At 37.6% G+C, this 23,013-nt stretch overlaps 2 protein-coding genes across 2 annotated transcripts; both read left to right on the forward strand.

Moving 5' to 3' along the window:
- Positions 1-2,996: 2,996 nt before the first annotated feature.
- LOC104216680 (nucleobase-ascorbate transporter 12) lies at positions 2,997-14,110 on the forward strand. Its single transcript, XM_009766790.2, has 10 exons — positions 2,997-3,870; positions 4,569-4,666; positions 4,772-4,942; positions 5,930-6,030; positions 8,024-8,159; positions 8,372-8,422; positions 8,508-8,795; positions 10,794-11,028; positions 13,077-13,363; positions 13,442-14,110. Exons 1-10 carry the CDS (start codon positions 3,333-3,335, stop codon positions 13,661-13,663), a joined length of 2,127 nt encoding a protein of 708 aa, XP_009765092.1. The 5' UTR covers positions 2,997-3,332; the 3' UTR covers positions 13,664-14,110.
- Positions 14,111-16,990: 2,880 nt separating this feature from the next.
- On the forward strand, positions 16,991-21,623 carry LOC104216681 (FRIGIDA-like protein 5). Its single transcript, XM_009766791.2, has one exon. It carries the CDS (start codon positions 17,084-17,086, stop codon positions 21,452-21,454), a length of 4,371 nt encoding a protein of 1,456 aa, XP_009765093.1. The 5' UTR covers positions 16,991-17,083; the 3' UTR covers positions 21,455-21,623.
- Positions 21,624-23,013: the final 1,390 nt, after the last annotated feature.

A 23,013-nucleotide genomic window follows, 5' to 3' on the forward strand; every position in this document is an offset into this window, starting at 1 on the left:
TTGCGCTGGTAGCTGGGAGTACCATATCAATGCTCCCCTTGTCAAGGTATCACCGAACTTCTTTAACAGCATCGACGATACCTGTTCTTTTGATAGATCATTGCCCTTTACTGCAGTAACATAATGGATTAAGTGATCCTCCGGGTCCGTGGTCCCGTCATATATTTCCAAGTATGGCGGCATTTTGAAGGTCTTTGGAATAGAGTGTGGAGCAGCCCCTTCGTTGTAAGGCTGTTCGACAAATCGACCCACATCGCGTTTTGGTAATAGCTTCAGAGCACCTGGTATTTTGTCAACCCTCTCTTGATGTTCCTTCATCTGGTCGCGTAGTGTTTTGTTCTCGTTTTCCATCTCTTCCATATTCTTTAGGATGTCCATAAGTGCATCATCACCTGCATTAGTAACAGTGTGTGTGTCACCTGCTCGTGTAGCGCTTGGCTCATCGGCAGTAGCTGCGATTTCTATAGGTGGTACGTCTTCGACATCTCCTTGATTGGGTTTCTCGAGCATGTTGCTCAAAACACTTGTTAACCATTCTTTTAGCAGCTTTTTGACTACTGGTGGTGCTTCCCCCACCGTGGATATTGAGGCTCCCCTTTCACGCAAGATCGTTAGATCCCCGTGTGGAAGAGGTGAGATCTCCCCCTCCGGTGTAGCTCTTGGTGTTGAATTCTCATTGTCTTCTCTACCGGCTTCGTTGAGGGAGTTCATGAAATTATCGAGACATCTGCTACCGCTTTCAGCCTCGCTTCCTTTCCCGCCATCATTGGTTTTTATGAGGTTTGAAAAAAAAGTAATTATCATTTTCAAGAATCTAGATGAGAACTATGATTTCAGCTATAGAAATCCCCACAGATGACGCCAAATTGTTTGACTCAAAAGATGTTAAAACTTTTTTGAACAAATCAATCGAAGATGAAGGGGTAAAACGTAGTTGAAAATAATAATCTTTAGAATAATAATAGGTGAAAGGAAGAGAGTTGCAAAGTTTCTTTTCATTCAAGATTGGTAAGTTTTCCGAGTCCCCCCCACCCCCCCTTACAAGGTCTTTCCCCCCTTATATACTAGAGAAAAACCCTTTGGAATTGTAAACAACCAAATATAGGGAATATTCGGCGGAATATTCTTAATGGCCCCTAATGGGATTACACTACTATAGGGGGCGTGCAGTTTCTTCTTTCGCCCTAAGGTCGTCTTTCTTGGTACGCCGATTCGAAGGTACTTGATCGTTTGTCGTGCTCGTCATAGGTCGAGGTCGGTCAAATATGGACCCATACAGCCCTTTCCCGAACTCCGTGCATAGCGGGAGCTTAGTATACCGGGCTACCCTTTTCTCATTTAACCTTAGTGAAAGAATATCTCAGTTACTGTCAACAAGGGAAATGTGACGATCATTTAAGGATAGAGAGACTACTCATTTCTTTTTTCCCTATTTTTAGTTTGCAATTTTTGTTTTTGTCCTTTTCTTGTTTTGGTTTACTTTTGCAAGACCCGTGCCTTCATTTAATATGATCTAGTGGATCTTCGACTATAAATGGCTTAGCTATTATTACTAATAAATCACCGAAAAATGGAAAGCAAATTATTTAGTGCTTCTTTTAATTAATACTATAATTATGAGAACATGTGAACTATTAAATGTTAGTATCAAATAGTTTCCAAGATATATTCCAATATCTGCTTTACAGTAATTTTCTAATACTCTAATTGCCTTGATTAAAGGAGACTAGCGCCATTACTGTTAGTTCCGATAAATAATTCAAATAAAAATATTTCTTTCATTAAAGCAAAAAAGAAAAAGCATTGCAGATGTAAGATTGTTCATATACAATCCCTGAAATGGCTCCATTGACTTAGCTGTTTGGATAACTCATTGTTATTAGTAAATAAATTTTCTTTGGATCTGGCCATGGATTTTGCTAAATTTTTTCCAGATTATTTTTGGTAAATACATGTTTGTTCATAAATTTTATCTATATTTCGACAAATTTTCAAAGCCCAAAACCAGTTCTTTTTGGCTCAAAATATTACTATTACATTTTTAACAGAATCCACCATTTCTTATTTTGTAATAATGCTTTTGTAGTTTATAAAAGAGTTTTGTAACAATGTTGCTTCGTCTTCTCGGTCATCTAATAGTGTATTATATAGTTAAATATAAAAATGATAATTTTATACTAAATTTATTTATGTTCAGGACTATGGCTTGTTATAATGATAATGACCGTTATTGATGAATGTACTGTTAGATATTTGTGATAGTTTATAGAACTTGTGGGTGTAAGTCATGTTTCATGTTTTTTCAAAAAAAAGTGAAATATATTTTGAAAACTGATGTCTAAACATATTTTCATCTTCAAACCAAACTTCACCTAAATCAGATTTTTCAAAATAAATTTGGGAATTTATGGTCAAACGCTAGCTTAAAGAATGCTAGTGAATTATTTAAGGTTATTTATCACTAGTACGTAGGAGTACTTATTAATATTACATTTTTTGAACTATGAGATTAGTTTTATCGTCTAGAGAGAAAGAGCCCGGATCACCAAGCAAGGCCTATTTCTAGTGAGAAAGTTTGCCTAGAAATAGCGACGCTCGAAGGAGTGCGTACTAACTCCTGATCGAGTATTCTTGTCCCGAAGATGAATGGGGCTAAGCATCTTGCTGAAGCCGTAGGATGTCAAAATATATCGGCAAATTATATAACTACAATGACATTTATAACGGAGTATAAAACCATCTCTCATGTAAATTACACAAGTAACGACAAAATTATTTGCATTTTAATAGTAGTCCTATACCTATATAATTCAAATCTTTAAAAAAATGGTTAAAAAAGAAAGGGATAAGGGGTGACATCATATTTCGTGAGAACAAAAAGAAGCGCGGTTCCCCCTCCACCAAACCAGACGCCGTCGTTTTATCACTTATTAGTTGTCTCTAATTCTCCCCTCCCTCTTTTGCTTCTCTCTCTCTCTCTCTATTGTCGTCTTCTGTCACTCTCACTCTTCCTTCCCCCTTCCCTCCCCCCACCCCCCCTACTAGCTTAGCTCCAGCGAACTACAATTCTCACTCTCACATTTCTCTACTCCCCCTTTCTCTCTCACACACTAACACCCCTACTGTGTGAACTTACCATTTCATACTCCCAAAAAAATAAAGTTCATTGCTTTACGTGTTTTTTTAGCTGTTCTTGAAATTATCAAACTGACCCACTTGAAAAACCCTAACAAAAATCAGATCCAACTCACGTTTTAGACACCCATTTCACTAAAAACTTATTCTTGGTTAGTTTTGTAGTTTAAAAAGCTATGCATTCATAGGGCTAAAAAATGGCTAGCTCTGACCCGAATAAGAAACCACGGCCCGGTCCATGGCCACCCGCACCGGAATCTGCTGCAATGCCACCTTCTTCTTGGGCTAAAAAGACTGGGTTTCGCCCCAAATTCTCTGGTGAGACCAATGCTAGTGATTCTGGGCAAATTGGGTTACAACAACCACAGTCTTCTCAGCCAACCCGTAGGAGAGAGTCCGACCCGAATTTGGATCTTGAAGCGGGTCGAGCTAGGCCTCCTAGACAGGATAAAGCTAATGGGGAACCTACAAGTGAAAAAGATAAGCCTGTGAGGAAAAGGAGAGACTCTGATGGTGGTGGGGGTGCGGTGAATAAGAGTACTAATGGACAAGCAGCTGGTACTACCACTGCTGCTGAGCCAGCTGCTGCAGCTGCTACGGTTCAGCAGACGGCTCGAAGAGCTTCGAGGAATGAAGAGGCTGTGGATACGTTGCCACAAACAGTTGATGATGATGATGGTTTTGTGTCTAGGCATTCTCATATGAAGTATGAGCTTAGGGATACTCCTGGTCTTGGTGAGACCTTATGCTTCAGTATCTTTATTTGAATATGTGTCAGTTGTGTCTGGCCAGCTTGCGCTCACCTTGACTAGTACACCTCGCAGCAGCCTACATTGCAACTGAATTGTTATTTGAATATGTTAGTTACATGGTCATTGATGATTCATATGGTCGACCCCAACTAATTTCACCGAATTTTTAGTTGAATATGTTAGTTACATGGACATTGATATAGCCGAACCCACATGTTTGGGATTAAGACGTAGTAGTAGCTGTTGTATGTTAGTTTATCCAGAAAAAGCTACAAATGTTTCATTGAATTGCTTGTTAATAGGATGATGAGTTGCTATGTGTTTGTGTTTTGGTATTTTTTTATGTTTTGAGCATGTAACTGCAATATTGAGTCTTGCTAAATGTGATTAGGTTGAATTTGAGATGAGTTACACCCGTTTATCTGCAAAGATTAATCTTTTAGTTAATTGAAAAAGCTGTGTTGCATATTTCACTGAATTGCTTGTTGATGGATAATGAGTTGCTAATTGTTTGTGTTTTTGATATTTTCTCTTCTTTTGAGCAATGAGAATGTAACTGCAGTATTGGATATTGTTAAATGTGATTAGGTCAAATACGAGATGAGATACACCTGTTCGTGTGAAAAGATATAATCTTTTAGTCTAACTGTGAGATTATTGATGTGTGTTCATATGTTGCAGTTCCTATTGGACTCTATGGATTTCAACATTATCTTTCAATGTTGGGATCGTTGATACTAATTCCGCTTGTGATAGTTCCAGCAATGGGTGGTGACCATGTGAGTACTTTATTTTTTGTTCTTATTTCGTTTAATACAATATTAGTTTGTTTTATTTCTGTGTTTATTTAACTGATGTGAACTGATAAAAGTTAGTACTTATAGGAGGATACATCAAATGTCGTCTCCACTGTGCTCTTTGTCTCAGGAGTGACGACGCTGTTGCACACGTCATTTGGCTCGAGATTGCCTCTAATACAGGGTCCTTCATTTGTATATCTTGCTTCTGCACTTGCAATAATTCACTCCCCAGAGTTCTTAGGATTGAATGGAAATGTATGTTTCAACACTCCTTTTTGCTATGTTATTGAGTAGTATTTTACAAGGGTCCGTGTGTATATGTGGTTCTGGCATCCCACAAAATCTTATTGAGTAGCAAAAACATTCCTCTTCCACCTAAAATGTAGTATGCTGCTTTAAATGTTGAATTTGTGGTTCAGTACTGTAGTTACTAAATAGTGCACTTTATTGACCTTTAGCAGCGTACCTTTTTCTGTCTGTAATGAATTGTCATACAATAACCTGTGTGGCTTCAAGTACCTCATAAGTCAAGCAATGTTAATTTCTTTGGATGTGGCTCTTACGATAGTTTCCTTTTAAAAAAGGGAAAATCTTTTTTTTTTTTTGATGAAGTAAGAGAATTGCATTAAAGGCATAAAAAAAAATGCAAGAAGTACAAAAGAGAGAGAGATACATAAAGAAATAGTCAGCTCTACAGACAAAAACTAGGCTAAAGCTAAGGAGCCGACGAAGTCCAAACGATTAATAGGACAATTTACAGGAGCTAAGTTCTGCCAACTATATAACCATAAAAGACATCTAGCCTTAAGTGCGTATGTTGGAGTTGATATCCCATCAAAACATCTGCGATTCCTTTCTGTCCAAACACACCACAAAATACAGAAGGGATCATCTGCCAGACTTTACTAATGGAATTATCAACTTTCCATGAAGACCAGCTTTCATGGGCATCCTTAATAGAGGGATCTTACATGAGTACTCTATTTTTCTTCAAGAAGCCAATATGAATCATTGTTGACCTGCAAAGCATCTTGTTAGACAGAGTTTGATTTCTCTCACTTTTATTTTTTGCTTTCCATATCTCTCTTGCTTTCAGTCTTTGCTAAACTAGCCTTGGTCGTTTGCTTTGATTCTTGTCCCATCACTGACTTTAACTGTAGCACTAATTATTGATCATTCACTTTGTCTTGTAAGTAGTTATTTATGTCAAAACATTGTAATAAGAAGGTTTCCAACCTGCAGAATTTCAAGCATATCATGAAGGAGTTGCAGGGAGCTATAATAATTTCTTCAGCTTTTCAAGCAATGCTTGGATACAGTGGGCTGATGTCAGTATTTTTGAGGTAAAAAATTCTTGGCCGACATTTTTTATGTTTTCTTCTCTGTTCTCATGCTATGCTGCCGATTCATGCTTTCGTAGTTATGCAGCTGATATCTGGAGCCTCATGTGGATTTTAATAAAAATGAGTAGTAAAAGAAAATAGCAATATCTTGACTGTATTATGATGCTATATGATGTTAGGGGAAATGTAGCTTTAGTTTTAATTGGCTACAATCGAGAGTGATCCTTTGGGTGTTAACTGAGTGACAATCATCTTCTTTTAACATCTTTAGCGGGTCTAGTATTTTAGATTGGCTAGCCGCCTATTTCCTGCGGAGGTAATTCCTTCACCTCCCCCCGTATCTTTTCTACCTTCTTAGCCATTATATGTGTACCATGGTTATGGAGGGGCCCATTTTATTTTGACAGGTCCTGTATCATTCTTGTTTAGTCCTGAATCCTACATACAGACACTGTAAAAAAGACAGCAGCTTGAAAGGCAACTAAACAAGAATGACATTGTTGTGATGTTACTTGGTTTCAAAACTGAAGGAGGATTAGCTGATCCAAAGACATTTTTCTGGTTATAGAAATGTTCAAAATATTAAAAGCTCAAGGACCATAACAGTCTTTGGTGCAAAGTGGTTGAATTGAATTGGACATGCTAATTGAACTGTCACTATCATATTTTTTAGTTGATTCTCAATTTTGTACTTATTGATGGTGTGCTGTCATTAATAAAGCTTTTAGAAACTCTGTGCCATGATTAATAATGTGGTTCCACTATCATACGAAAAGATTAAGTAGTCCAAGTTTCGAAAAGTTAAAGGTTCTGTTAAAGTAATAATGATTTTATGCCCCGATGAACTGCTGCATATTTCTTTTTTCCGGATAAGGAAGAAGCTTTATTGACAGAAATGGCATCTGGAGGATTTGGGGACCATATGTAAGTTCTGCCTCCCTCCTGTTTTACGATCCCTAATGACATAATGTGATTTGGTACATAAGAAAATGAGACTAAAGACATCAGAACAGTAGTAGGAGGAGAAAAAGAGGATACAACAACAATTACGCCTCAGTCCCAAACAAGTTGGGCCAGCTATATGAATCCTCACTGACCACGTTACTCCATTTAAATCATTTCATGCCAATATTATGCAAATTCAATATAAAACATATTAGAATTTGTGTATATTTTCTAAACGTACAAATCTTTCAAAGATTAAACCACTTGTAGAACGCATGAGACCTATAGTAAAAGTGCTAAAGTTTGTAATGTATTCTCAAATCGCCTATATAGATCTTTTTCTTTCACTGGGCCCTATCTTTTGCTTAGTGAAAGACAAGTCTGCATGAATTTGTAGGTCCTTCAAGACAACTTCCTTCCATGTTTTAACACCTTCGTTCACCATGATCTCACGCCTACAAACCGATGCATCTGGAGGTCGACCCAAAACATGACCGAACCATGTCAAGCGACCTTCACTCATTTTCCTCGATATGTGCTACTTGAACGGTTGAATCTTCTCGTGAAAAAGGAGAAAAAACGATATAAGCAATCTCACTGGATCCACACACTTAGCTTTATTCCAATCTTTTTGTTAAACACATTGGATACATAAGCTTTTGTAGGGAAATTGAAGCAAATGTAGTTGGCTAATTAGATCTATTTTGACAGCCTTTTGTACCTATATATAATATATATTATATATATATATATATATTTTCTTGTGTGTGTGTGTGTATCCAAAATAACAATAAAAAAAAATTCTGTTCTATAAATATGTCTGGAAGAAAATTTTACTTCACATGTAGTCTTCTGTTTCTTTTGCTCCACCCTTTGTCATTACAGTTTTTCTCTGGAATTTTTATGTATAGGTCTAAAATTTGTTCCGTAGTGGCTGTTTTTTATTTTTAACTGTAAGCATCCTGCTTCTGTTCTTTGGTCAATGTTCTTATTGTTGCACAGTGTGCACATCAAAATCCAAACATTCTTTTGCCCTTTTCTGGTCCAGGTTGATCAATCCTGTGGTTGTGGCTCCTACTGTTGCAGCTGTTGGACTTTCCTTCTACAGTTATGGATTCCCACAAGTTGGTACATGTCTTGAAATTGGTGCAGTGCAGATATTGTTGGTCGTTATATTCTCTCTTGTAAGTTTCCCACAAGTTCTTGTTTAAATTTTTCCCCATATCATGTGACAACTGAAATGTCTGATTTTGAGCTTATCTGCCACTTTCTTGTATTTGTTCACTCTGTTCACATAATTTTCCTTTATTTTTCTGCCTGGCTATATCATATTAACATTTTTTTGCAAGTACATGATGTCTAACTTCTTCTATGAAAATCTTTTCTTGTGGTGCAGTACCTTCGGAAGATATCTGTTCTTGGTCATCGTGTGTTTCTCATCTACGCGGTAAATCTGTGGTTTAATTTTTATCTTCTATTCTTTTTCTGTTAGCTCGCCGTCCTCTGACCTGTGCATTCATGTTCATGTGCAGGTTCCATTGGGTCTAGCAATAACATGGCTTGTCGCTTTTCTCCTGACTTCAGTGGGAGCATATAGCTACAAAGGCTGTGATGTGAATATACCAGTATCAAATATAATATCCGACCACTGCAGAAAGAATATCTCTAGGATGAAGCACTGTCGTGTTGATACTTCTCACGCATTAAGATCAGCTCCATGGTTTAGATTCCCTTATCCGTTGCAATGGGGTACGCCTGTCTTCCACTGGAAAATGGCTCTAGTAATGTGTGTGGTGTCAATAATCTCATCCGTGGATTCGGTGAGTTGTTTCCCGGTTGAATTTTAATTTTTCTTATCTTTGTTAATAAGTTACTCCTAAAATATTGCACTTTCAGTAGTATCATTTTTTTTGAGAAAGTAACATTTGTTGCATATCTATTAACTGTATCAAAACAGGTATAATTAACCATAATTACAAAGGGTGGTACAGGAAGATTCTCAAGTCCTTACAAGGATCCTAAAACATCAACAAAAGATTCTGGATCTTCCATGTACTCCTGCTTACACCAAAAATAAAAAAGAGCTAAACAATGCATTTTCATCCTCTGGATAGTACTATGTCTATCTTCAAAACATCTTTGGTTTCTCTCTTTCCAAACAGTCCACCAAATGCAAGCTGGGACAATCTTCCATCTCTCTTTCTGATTAGGGGAGCTACTGAGTCTGTTCCAGCATTCTAGAAGTTCAATAATACTTCTTGGCATTACCCACATGATTCCTTTCAAGTTAATGAAAATCCTCCAAATTTGTTCTGTTATCCTGCAGTGCAAAAAAAGATGGTTGATTGTCTCTGTCTCTTCTCCACATAAGTAGCATCTGGAGCATAGGTGGAAGCCCTCTTGATAAGATTATCCTGAGTTAAGACTGCTTTTCTGGCTAGCAACCACGTGAAGCAAGCAACTTTGTATGGAATTTTGACTTTCCATATTAGTTTCCAAGGCCAACTTCCAATCTGATTATTAGAGGTGTTGTATTCCTTGTAGGCAGACTTGACTGAGAATTTACCTTGCTTATCCCTTTGCCAGAACATACAATCTTCAGGAGTGGATGTCCCTTTGAATTGATCCAAGGTGTTGTAGAATTCTGTTAGCCTGACGATCTCCCAGTCATTGAATAATCTTCTATAGCTAAGGTTCCATCCTTGGTTTGACCATACATCTCCCACAGTTGCTCCTTGTTGCTGGTTCAGACTATAAATGTCTGGGAAAGTCTGTTTCAAAGGACATTGGCCTAGCCAGGTGTCATCCCAGAAAGAAGTTTGCATTCCATTGCTCATCTTGAAGCTAGATTTGTTTCTGAACTTTGACCACAAGTTCCTGATTGATCTCCATAGACTGACACCATAAGGACTGGTTGTAGAGTTGGTAGTACAATTACTTTCAGTAGTATCATCTTGCGAGCCGATGCTAAATATTAAGAGCTGTCTAGCATTATATAGACTGTTACGTGGTGTAATCTCAACTCATCTAAGTCGCTGTCCCTTGAGCCAACTCGAGGAAAATATATTGGTCAGCCAGGCATTCCACTCTTCAGAAAGGTCATTTGAAAAGTAAGACCTTTACTGTAGCTGAAGCCACAGCTATCCAACTATCAGTGCGGACTTGTATGAAATCCGCGCATCTTGTCTTAATTCAGCCTTGTGGTATATTCTCCCTTGCCTCAGCCAGTGACCTTTTCACGAACTGAAAAATAAAACACCCTTAGCTATGTTTGGTTTTAGTTGGGTAAAAACCTATCTATGAAACTGTCATTGTTATTTCAATGCACTTTATCCTCTATTCTAAAAGGACTTCAGCAACCCGCAGGTTATTTTATAGTTATCTTTCTCTTTCTAACTTTGTTCTGGTGAAATTTCAAAATGGTAGAGCCTGCATTCAGCTTAACTTAGAATGATGTTCACATAACATGTTAAGAGTAATTTTGGGTCCAGTATATGTCACAGGTTGTGTTTTGGCGGTTACTAGTTTGGTCTGCTCTGAAGATAAATGGATGTTAATCACATGGACATTCTTTCCGGTCTTTGTAGCATTGACTTTTGGAACCCGCACAAAATGAAAGTTGCACTTCATTTGCAAAGTTTTACATGAAAACCCCTTAAGATAAATTATACCAGGCATCCTTTTAAGAAACACTTTTACCACACTGTTTGGTTTAATATGTCTCTTCTCAAATATTGGATGGTATACAGAATGCGTTTTTCTTCTTATATTATGGTGTTGAACTATCATTTGGTTTCTAACGTTTTGTCAACTTTTAGGTTGGGTCATATCATGCATCATCATTGTTGGTTGCATCCAGACCTCCAACGCCAGGTGTTTTAAGTCGAGGAATTGGTCTTGAAGGTCTTTGTAGCCTCTTGGCTGGTCTATGGGGCACTGGAACTGGATCTGCAACTTTAACTGAAAATGTGCACACAATTGCTGTTACCAAAATGGGAAGCCGCAGAGCGATCGAGTTGGGGGCATGTGTTTTAATTGTCCTGTCCCTTATAGGTACGCTTCTTAAGGTGACCTTATGAATTTATAAAATTTGCATAGATATCCCTCACGGGTAGGCATCATAAGTGCCTTTCCCATAACTTTTAGCATTTGTGCAACTCTCAAGAGCAACATTTGTTTCATGTATGTAAGTACAATACTGATACTGACTTTGTGCTTGGATGAGGGAGAAAAAGAGCCTTCAGTAAACCTTTATGATTCCACAATCTCTATGTTCTACTTTGTGAGTGATGTCTTTTCTTTGAGTATGAAGGTAGACTATCTTGCCTACATATCCTTAGTTCTTATAAAGCCCTTTCTTTTCCCTCCTGGCCACAGCCCACAAGTACCCTTGTATTCTCATTAGATTTGCTTATTTTTTCTATTTCTTGTCCATTTTTGAAGAAGTCTACTTCATATTGGCTTCTTGAATGCAGTGATATTGTTTCTTCAGATAAGATATCAATTTTCATATTAGAAAATTCATCACTGAGGTAGCCAATTAGCAACTGCTTTATTAATTTGGTAATGAGATGATTCTCTTGGACCATGTAATGAAGAGAAAATGGGACATGTATACTGGATGCTTTAAGATATGCTTCATGATCTGTGCTGATTTGAGAAAAACTTTTGGATGTTACTTTTGCATATCATACATCTAGTCCCCTCTCGTACGTCATGTCTGAATGAGTATAACACTATTAAAAGGTGATGAATTTTCCAGAGTAAGTCCTACTTGTTACTTGATATATATTCCTGAGTACTTGGAAATAGCAACACTATTAGTTTGTTCTCACTAAAGATAAGAACGGACTGGTGCTATGTTCACTTCTCCCTCTGAGAACACCACAGTTGGACCAAATTAACTCTCAACCGGTATATGTGACAGATAATTGGGAAAAAGATATGAGAAGAAAAAGATAGTTTTGAAGCAAAAATGGGAAAATAGGCTGCATTATTTTCGACCCCTGTTTGTTTGTCATTATGCAAAAGGAATGAGATGAAGAAATGAAGAAAATTCGAAAGAGGAGAAATTAAGGTGGGGTGGGGGTGGGGGGCTTCTGCCATTTTAGAAATTCTGAAAAACTAACCATTTCACTTTAGTCAACCTTGAGGAGGTTCTTTATTTTCAAAGGTCAGTGGCATTATGATAGACTGGAAGGGGCAATTTGTATTCAGTTACATTCTTAAATGGTGGGAGAGGACTAAAATTGTTAAGAGTACTTCTCTTTTCCTCTTGATTATCTAGATCAACCTGATTATGTCAACTAAGGAGAAAAAGTTGAACACTTCTATCATGATTCATTGTCCTATGAGTTGTTGAGGGTCCCCTCCCTCCACTCAAGAGCCCCCCCCCCCCCCCAACAACAACTTACAGAATTGTGAAAAGAATTATGTTTAACAATAATAAGGAAGATTCAAAAGAAATTAGGGGCAGACCCATACTCCCCCGAGTATCGAACAGCATGCCAACTGGGGTTAGGCTAGAAAAAGCCTAGGGCTTTGGTTTAATGGTAAAGGAAGTACATAGCCAGGATTTGTGTAGGCGAACAGCCCGTGGAAACTACGCTTGGTGTTTAAGTGGGGGGTTGGTAGAACCGCTGATCCATATTCCCCTAATTCTCGTACCTTTACACCAACAGGAGCTGGACCAACTAAGGCACTGGGGATTTGTTTGTTTCCAAAAAGGAAGATTGAAAAGAAAAGAATATCCTCTCCTTTTATCAAAAAAATCCTCTTTGGCAAGTGTTTGGTCAGGACATTGCTAATGCTGAAGCAGCAGCAGCTTTGTTGGTTAGGGTTGGTCTACCCTTTAGGTTTCATTAGTAATCTTGACTATCAAAAGCCATTTACTGTGACATTTATAAGGAACAAAGAATGATTAGCAGCAGCCATTTGTCTTAAAGATTGCAGATCGGAATTGCGGATATCCTATGTATTTCACTTTTACCCTTGAATAGCCATGTACTGGTGTGATTGATACATACTCTGTTATATTAAGTCTCCTATTTGTCATAGCAACATAATGGTAACCATGCACCTTTCTTCTGACATGCAAATAGGTAAAGTAGGAGGCTTTATTGCGTCAATACCAGATGTCATGGTTGCAGCCCTATTGTGCTTTATGTGGGCAATGCTTACCGCCCTGGGCTTGTCAAATTTACGCTATAGTGAAGCGGGAAGCTCAAGGAACATTATCATAGTTGGCTTGTCTCTGTTCCTGTCTCTTTCTATACCAGCCTACTTCCAGCAGTATGGCATCTCTCCAAACAGCAACTTGCCCGTTCCGAGTTATTTTCAACCATATGTCGTGGCATCTCATGGTCCAATCCGCACCAAATTTGGAGGGGTATGCATCTTCCACATATCATATAAAACTAAAGTTCTTTTGAATCTGTCCTGACTCAAAAAAATGTTTCTTTTGCAGCTAAACTACGTTTTGAATACATTGTTATCACTTCACATGGTGATTGCATTCCTGGTAGCTGTGATCCTCGACAACACTGTACCAGGCAGTCGCCAAGAGCGTGGGGTGTATGTTTGGTCTGAACCCGAGACAGCAAAAAGGGAGCCTGCTGTAGCCAAAGATTATGAGTTACCGTTCAGAGTTGGCAAAATCTTCAGCTGGGTGAAATGGGTTGGATTATAAGGCCGTGGCTATGGTATAGTTCGTTGCTCGAGTTTTAGCTAGCAACATTTTTTTCAAGCTCGTCTTGTGGGAAAAATCAGTATGACATCGAAAAAGAGCATCTCACATTCATGCGACGCAACACGTAATTATGACTTCTCCACATGATGTGAGTTAATGGGAAAGTAGGTGTTATAGAGAGGAGATACTTGTGTACATTCGAGGACGGGGGGGAATCTTCTGTAATATGATGTTGTATAATCTGTATGTAGTTTAGTTGAAATGTCCAGGTGGACCTATTTCCCCTTTTTGTTCCTTTTTCTTTCTTTTTGCTCCCACTTTGTTACATTTCTGCGAGTTATTCAGCTATCTGAAGTTGAAAGAGGAATCATTTGGAGCTATGTATGTACTACCACACGAAGTTAATATTATTCTTTTTGTGAACTAAAAAACATTATTAAGTTGTCATCGCGAGGAGCTCGTTTTTTTTCTTTCTATTGTTCTTTGGGTTCTAATTACATTTCTGCTAATTGAGAGATGTATCTTGGTTAAGTCTGCTATATGGGCTTGAAAGAGGGTTAATTTAGAGTAATGTATGAAAGAGGGTTAATTTAGAGTAATGCTATATTGTATTTTTTTTGTCAGGCTAATGTCAGCTGAAAAATCTAATATAATCGTATTATAATTGTATTAGTATTGTATCAAGTATTGTTTTGGGTATTGATGTATCATCTACAAGTAACATACAATAAAGATTCTAGAAAGAAAGAAAACAAGATTCAAAACTTACCCATAGCTTGATTCTAGAGCAATATTCCAAATTTCGGTTGCATTGTATCAATAAAAAATAGAAATTTTGGGTGATTAGTAAGAAAGTGAGAAATTGGGTTTGAAAACCTTTGGAAAAGGAAAAGAATCAGAAATTCTGGGGGTTGGGGGGGAGGAGGGTTATATAAATAAAAGAGAGATTTTGGGTGATTATTAAGAAAGAGAAAATGTTTTTGACATCATTTGAAAAAAAAAAAAAACAGAATCTTAATTGTAGGGGGTTATTAGAAATGAGGGTGGGTGTTGTGTAACTGACGGGATAAAATTAAGGGATCTTGAATTTTCTTCTTAATTATGGTTTTGCATATAACTTGTAAATATATCCAAAGTGATTCATAAGGAACCTAAATGAAGGTGGTAAATAATTTTCTATTATAGTATAGCTACGTAAAAATCCCATTGAGTTGCCACAAAGAGTTAAGTACTCTATCCGTTTCAATTTATGTGAACCTATTTTATTTTTAGTCCGTGCCAAAAAGAATGACTCATTTCCCTATTTGGAAATAATTTAACTTATTGTAATAATTTATAGCCACACAAAATATATGTGTCTCATTTTACACCACAAGTTCAAAAGTCTTCTTTCTTTTCTTAAACTCCATGCACAGTCAAATGGATTCGCACAAATTGAAACGGAGGGAAGTTTAAGTAATAGAGCCCGTTTGGCTTAGCTGATTTAAGTAGCTGATAAGCATTAGGTGCTGAAAATCACTTTTAAGTGCTGAAGCTGATTTAAAAAATAAGCAGTTACGTGTTTGGATAAAAGTGCTCAAATTAATAATAAGCAGCTGAAGAATTGGGTATACGAAGAGTTTTGTTTAAAAAGAATTATTTTAGGGATAGAATAGTAAATATTTTAGTCAAACCTAAAGTGCTTATAAACTGAAATTTGATAAGTTGGGGGAGACCAACTTATGGCTTTTGGCTTATTTTTGGCTTATAAGCACTTAACTTATAAGCACTTTTAATTTTATCAAACGCGTAGATAAGTCAAAAAGTGCTTATAAGCCAGTTTGACCAGCTTATAAGCTTAGCCAAACACCCTCATAGTCTATTAAACTGTATTGGGGATCATGTGGTTGTACCGGGGATGCACAACAATAGCTTGTTTGGCCAAGCTTTCTTTGGAGCCAAAAGTGCTTTTTTTTTTTTTTTGCCAAAAGCATTTTTTGCCAAAAATTGAGGTGTTTGGCCAAGCTTTTGGAAGGAAAAAAACACTTTTGAGGAGAAGCTGAAGCAGTTTTTGAGAAGCAGAAAAAAGTAGCTTTTCTCCAAAAACACTTTTCTAAGAAGCATTTTTTAGAAAAATACACTTAGAAGCAGTTTTGAAAAGCTTGGCCAAACACTAATTACTACTCAAAAGCGCTTTTCAAATTAATTAACCAAACACAAACTGCTTCTCACCCAAAACACTTTTTTAAAAAAACACTTTTGAAAAAAACATTTCTCAAAATAAGCTGATTTTTGAAGCTTGACCAAACATTAATCTCAATATTTAGTAGTGCACAAAACGTTACTACCTTCCGTCATTTTAAATATGTGTGTTTGAAGTTTTAACACACCATAATTTAATACATTAATCAATTTTTTTTTTCTGATCACAACTTTAAAATATTTTTCAATATTTTGAATTTTAAATTATTATAATTTTATGTAATTTTTAAATATATTTTTTATTTAAGAATAATAAAGAATCTTTGCTCATTTTAAAACTATTTGATGCTACCTTTTCTCCTCTTTTCTTATAGCCTTTCTCCCCCCTCTTCTCCCTTATTCTTTCTTTGCACTTTTTCTTGTCTATCGGAAACAACCTCTCTACCTCTCCAGATAGGGGTAATGTCTGCATACTCACTACCCTCCCCAGACCCCACCGGTGAGATTATACTGAGTATGTTATTGTTGTAATAAATAAAGAACCTATAATTCGAATTCATAAAAAATTAGTTTACGCTCGTACCCAAAACTCAGTCACATAACATGGAATGAATAAAGTACTTTATAAGTAAAACTCATCAATTCTATGTAAATTAGCAATTAACTTGAAAAACAGTACTCCATATGTTAAGCTAATAATTAAATCATAATAATATAAATTTAATATATTAAAAAATACAATACATGTATGATGCGAAATTTCTTATATTTTGTGAAGGTGGCAAAACTGACAAAAATCATATATTTAATTTTGTTTACTACTAGTATATGTTATGAAATATCGTAACTCCTCAATGTCTCCATTAATTAGAATCAGATATTGCTTCCGTTACAAGTGAAATAATATTGAATATAATTTTTAAGGAAACCGATTCCTATTTTAAAAATGTTTAACGTAAAATGAGTATTGAATATAATTTTAAGGAAACCTATTCCTATTTTAAAAATGATTACAAGTAAAATAAATATTGAATTATAATTTTAAGGAAACCGTTTCCTATTTTAAGAATGTTTACAAGTAAAATGAATATTTAAATTTTAAGGAAAACCGTTTCCTATCTTAAAAAGGTGTACTCCTCTTATATATTGCCGAGTATAGACCTATTTCTTTCTCAAACAACTTTCCCCTTTTGTTTACTCTGAGTCTGACCACAGTTCTAGGGTTTTGTTTGACTTATAATGTCTGTAATGGAGAAGATAGGGGAAGCGATGCAACAAAATGAGGAGAAGAAGAATGGTTTAAGGAAATCAATTTTGACGTTAATGTTGGAATGGAGGAACTTTGAGAAGGACTTGAACGTATCCACCACCTGTTTGAAAGAATGCTTCAACGAACTCGAAGCCAAAGAAAAACACTTGACTTCAGTTCAAGAGTCAGTAACGGAGAGTTCTAAGGAACTTGATTCGATTAGGGAATCCGTTGAGAAGAAACGAGAGGACGTTGAGAAGAAAAAGGAAGAGTTTTGTGTATACCGCGAAGGGGAAATTAGGAATCTTGAATACAAGTGGAAGGATTTGAATTTGGCCAGAAAAGGGTTTGATGAGATTGTGAAATTGAGAGAGGAAAAGTTGAATGAACAGGAGAAGATGGTGGAACGCTTTTGGGAGGAAATTGAATTTGAGCGCAAGCAGCTTGAGGATCTTAGGGAGTTTGTAGAGAATAGGTTTAAGGAGATTAGTATGAAGGAGAAGGAATTTGAGGAGCGTACCAAGGAATTCAATAAGATTCAGAGCTGGATTCGTGAACAAACAGGTGCCATTGAGTTGAAAGAGAGAAAATTCGAGGAACGGGTTGTAGAATTTGAAGTTAAGGAAAAGATTTTGCAGTCGATGGAGAAGGAGTTTGAGGAGCGTTCAAAGGAATTCAGTAAGATTCAAAGCAGGATTCGTGAAGAAACAGATGCCCTTGAATTGAAAGAGAGAAAATTCGACGAACGAGTGGAAGAATTCGAAAGTAAAGAAAAGATTTTGCAGTCGATGGAGAAGGAGTTTGAGGAGCGTTCAAAGGAATTCAGCAAGATTCAAAGCAGGATTCGTGAAGAAACAGATGCCCTTGAGTTGAAAGAGAGAAAATTCGACGAACGAGTGGAAGAATTCGAAAATAAAGAAAAGATTTTGCAGTCGATAGAGAAGGAAATAGAAACTAAAGGAAGGGGCTTGGGTTCTGCAAGGAAAGAACTTATGGCAAAGGAAAATTGTTTGGACAATGTGAAGAAAGAATTAAGGGTGAAGGAAACTAAGTTAGATTATGTGAAAAGGGAACTTAGAGATAAGGAACATAACCTGGATTTCATCCGAAAGAAACTTAGGGAGAAGGAAACTACCTTGGATTCAGTGGCAAATGAACTCCTAGGAAAGGTTAACAACTTGGATTCGGTGAAGAAGCAACTTAGAATCATGGAAGACCACCTTTCCTCAGTGAAGAAGGAACTCGAGCTCAAGGACAAGAGTTTGGATACAACTAAGAAAAAACTTGAACTCCAGGAGCAGGAGTTAACTTCATTCAAGCAGAGAATCCAATTACCGAAGGGAGAGATTAGTGCTGTTGGAAAAGCATGTAGGCAGCGCTTTGAAGAACTTGATTCTAGGGAGGAGAAACTGGGCTCGGTTAGCGCATCTGTCCAAAATTGTGATGGTGAGTTTCAATTAGAAAAGGAAAATTTCCAAAAAGAGCAAGGATTATTCCAGAAAAGAATGGACGGTATAGAACTTAAAGAGAAACAGGTTGAGGAGAGGTTTAGAGAGCTTAAACAAAGAGAGGAACTCATTGAACGTCGGTTTAAAGTGCTTGAGAAGAAAGAGAAGCAGCTGGAAACTGTTTGTAATGCTCGTGTAAAGACAGAGCCTACTGATTATGCAGAAGTTGATAGAGTTGGTGCTACCACTACTAAGTCTGCTGAAATAAGATTTTTTGTCACAATGGACGGGAAGAGTTTACAGATATACCTAAATGAGCGCGAGAAGGAGCTGGATTCTATGTCTGATGAAGTTTGTAAAGCTCTTCAATTGTCTCCGAACCCTGGACAACTGGTGCTTGATGCAATGGAAGGGTTCTATCCTCCCCACTTGAGGAAGGGAGAAACAGAGTTCGAGGCCAGTGTTGCTAGGCGGAGTTGCATTCTCCTATTAGAGCAGTTGATTAGAGTCTCACCGAAGATTCAACCTATTGTGCGAGAAGCAGCAATGGAACTTGCGAGAGCGTGGAAGGTTAAAATGAGGGCAACAAATGGGAATCAATTAGAGATCTTGGGCTTCATGTACCTATTGGCTTCTTACAGGCTGGTTTCTGCCTTTGATGCAGATGAGCTTATGAGCCTGCTAACTATTGTTGTTGAGCACAACAAGTCAAAAGACTTATGTCGTATTCTTGGTTTCACGGAGAAGATTTCTTGTTTCATCCAGAATCTCATAGCCAAGCAACAGAATCTTGAAGCAGTTAAATTTGCTTTTGCTTTTGAGCTTGTGGACCGTTTCCCACCAATACCTATTCTGAAAGATTATGTGAAACATGTTATGTGGATTTCGGAGACTGTCCGCGGTAGAGAAACATGCTCAGTCGAAGAAAAGATTGAAGCCATTGAACAGAGTGTAGCTTCTATTAGAGCTGTTATTGGATCCATTTTGGATCACAAGCTTCAATCTCAATACCCACTTACTCAGCTTGAAGAGTGTATAGAATCTCTCACAAGGCTGAAGGCAGATGCAACCACATCATCTGTCAATTCTGAGGCTCAAAAGCCACAGCAGACTCAGGTGAAACAGATGGCATCAACCTGTCCATCTGTTCTCACTGATACAAAGGCCCTCAGCTCTACTTCATCCTCTGAAACGGCCTCCACTTGCAAGTTAGGTCATTCTGATGCTTTCGCTGTCATCCTTGTGGGCATGGGAGGTAAGAATTTGCAGGCTTTTTTAAATGATCATTGTCAAGAGCTCGAGTTGTTGCGCGTTGAAGTCTCTACAGCTCTTAAACTATCAACTGACTCGGGGATGCTTGTGCTGGAAGCACTTGGAGGGTTTTATCCTGAAAAACCTCGTAAAGAAAAGATAGAATGTAATCGTAGTATTATCAGGAAAAGTTGTATCCTTTTATTGGAACAATTGATTAGAATCTCTCCAGATATTACACCACAGGCTAAGTTAGAAGCGAGCAAGCTTGCATTTGACTGGAAAGCAAAGATGATAGATGAAATAGAAAACCATTTGGCGATCTTGGGTTTTCTGCTTCTAGTAGGTGCCTACAGCTTGGCCTCTGCCTTTGATAAAAATGAGCTAAAGAGTTTGTGTCGCACTGTAGCACAACATGCGAATGTAATTCAGATTTGTCATGTACTTGGTATTTCTCACTCTAAAGGTGAACCTCTTTCCAACAATATTGAAAGGAGAAGCAAGGGTCAGCTTTTAATATCTGGTTGTGCTTCGAGTGTTGTCCACGCCACATCAGATCCCGCAAAAATTGTCTTGGATGCATTGAGGAAGTGCTATTCTGCAGAACGGGAGAAGTCGAAAAATGAACTTACCAAAAAAAGAAAAAGGGATAGCAAAAAGTTTTCATCAGTTATGACTAGGTTCCCTGATTTGTTGGAACAGCTGAGAGAAGTTTCTCCAGAAATAAGACCTCAGGTTAAAACTGAGGCTACTGAGTTTGCAGTTGAGTGGCGAGCAACATTGATCGGATCATGGGAGGCCATAGGCTTTTTGCACTTTTTAGCTACTTTTGAATTGTCATCCTCTTTTGATTCAGATGACCTTATAGGTTTCTTGAAGATTGTTCAGCATACCAGCAAGGTAATGGATCTGATCAGAATCCTCGGGTTAGCTGATAAGATTCCATGCTTTATCGAAAATCTTATCACGAAAAGGCAATTGCTGCTGGCAATCAAATACATCTATGAATTTGAACTTGTTGACTCGTTTCCACCTGCTCCTCTCCTGAAGAACTATGTTCAGGGCTCAATAGTGCTAGCCAAACAAATACGTAGTGATGGTCACGATTCTCGTCAAGCCCAAGAAAAGGCTATATTTTATGAACTATCTGCACTGAGAGCTGCAGTTAACCGCATTGTGTTGCACAACCTTCAATCAGAATACTCACCTGACCAACTTAGAGCACGTATCGCCGAGCTTGAAAGAGAGAGGGCAAACTTAAGTATCCCAGAAAAACATTCAGGCTTTGCTGCTAAGTTCCAATGTGATGGGAGAAGCGGAGGAACTCAATGTGAGCCAATTTCTCAAGGGAAAAAAGTTGCCGCCAACAAGAATCTTGCCTCATCTAATGAGGGTGTTTCTATCCAGCAGTCCCGACAAAAACGACGGAAAATGAAGCGCCTTCACAAGTTAACCCTGCAGTCAAAAGTTAGTCGAGATGCTAACTTTAGCACTGCTCCTACTTTACAGCTGCACCCTGGCCAATTCATGCAACATAACAGATCAGATGCTGCCGCAGGACGGATATTCAGGAATTATTCTGGTTTCAATGACCATTTCATGGTTGCTTCAGGTGTGCCACTACCCTTGTTGCCACCGGCAAATCCCTTTTACCATCAGTAAAATTCCCTTCCACCTAGTATTGTACATCCCAGTTATTTTTCTTAGCACATGTGAGCTTGGAAATCCAATAGTATATATTATTTATGTACACATGTTTTAAGTTTGTGTGTTTATAAGGACCTTGGAATGAATGTGTTTAAATTGATGCAAAAGTAACTCAAGCAAATCATTTCATGCCTCTTTAAACATAAAGCACCAAGTTCATTTCGGAGTATCCATTCACTCGAAACTGCTCGGCTTCGCTTTCTACTTTCCGTAAACGAGAACGAGCTTTTTCGAGTTGTTCAATAGCCCCTCCACGAAGTTCAGCAACACTTCCAAATGCCACTTCTTCCCGTCGCATCCGTCTTCAGGACGATATAGCCATAAAGATGCACGTCTTAGTGGGGAAAAGATTTTGCCCTGGTGTAAACAGAAAGAGTCGAATTCATTCGAGAGAGCTTGGTGGTCGACACAAGATACTTTTGTCCTATAGGTGTAGGAGCATTCCCCACAAAAGCCAGCTCCATAACCAGTTTCAACTTTACGTTTTAAAACGTACAACAGTATTTGAAATTTGATCACAAGATCAATGCTTTCGTTTTATTAGTGTTTATATACAAGCTGTGTATAGTGTGAAATAACAAATAATTGCGTTTTTATACTCCATTGTAACACGTGTATGGCTATATCATGTCCGTAATTGTTCCAAATTATAAAACATAAAAGAAGGGCCATGTGCATGCTGCTCCTATAAAATCAACGGCTATACATATTGACCATACACAGTGTAATTTTCGGCAAAGGTGGTTCACCTGAATTCCCTTCTGCCCGCCAAGCTCTGCCCCTGGTGACGCCCATAATAGAGGGAGGACTGACAAGGTTATTGGAGAAGGATTGACATGCTTGTAGGCTGATTAACTTTTGAAGAAGGGGTGTGCATGATACATTAAGCAATAAAGAGTTTTAAAAGGCATAACTCAAGTTTGGTATGTGCGTTTTTGAGCTCGATGGTAGCGTAGCCCAAAGGATAAATCTGTAAGGCTTGTTGAGCCAGAACAGACAATACGTGCCATGGTCTTGGATAAAAGGAACCGCAAACTATAAGTAATTAACTTAGCTAAGTCTCACTTAAATAATTGGTTACTTAAGTTTTAATGATATATATCTCAAAATACAACCAAGGTAGAAGGTTTAATCTACGAATACATTCTTTAATCTTCTATGTCACATTATTCCGTAAAATGATGCAAGCAATACCCAAAGTATTCGTAAGAATTGCAATTTAACAGGTGAAAGCATGCAACTATAACGGTAATCAGAAGGTGGCCATTTTCAGAGATTTATCTCTATGTGTTGGACTGATTCGAGTGTTTTGCTGCTGAGTGCATCGACATATCCTACATAAATAGTATATTTTGTCAAGTGAGAAAGATAAAACAACAATATATCCTCGTCTTTCTTTCACTCTTCGCCCTTCGAAAGCTAAAGCAAATTTATTAAATGGATTTTAGATATTAATTGCCACATATAATAGCTTGAAAATTTGAGATTTTTTACATAGAAGTGATTTTATTTTT

The sequence above is a fragment of the Nicotiana sylvestris genome, chromosome 11, assembly GCF_000393655.2.
Source record: "Nicotiana sylvestris chromosome 11, ASM39365v2, whole genome shotgun sequence".
NCBI lineage: Eukaryota > Viridiplantae > Streptophyta > Magnoliopsida > Solanales > Solanaceae > Nicotiana > Nicotiana sylvestris.

Coding starts and splice junctions, on each gene's coding strand:
- LOC104216681 (XM_009766791.2), top strand. CDS start 17,084: ATGTCTGTAATGGAGAAGATAGGGGAAGCGATGCAACAAAATGAGGAG.
- LOC104216680 (XM_009766790.2), top strand. CDS start 3,333: ATGGCTAGCTCTGACCCGAATAAGAAACCACGGCCCGGTCCATGGCCA. Junction 3,871..4,568: donor TAGGGATACTCCTGGTCTTG/GTGAGACCTTAT, acceptor CATATGTTGCAG/TTCCTATTGGACTCTATGGA. Junction 4,667..4,771: donor CAGCAATGGGTGGTGACCAT/GTGAGTACTTTA, acceptor TAGTACTTATAG/GAGGATACATCAAATGTCGT.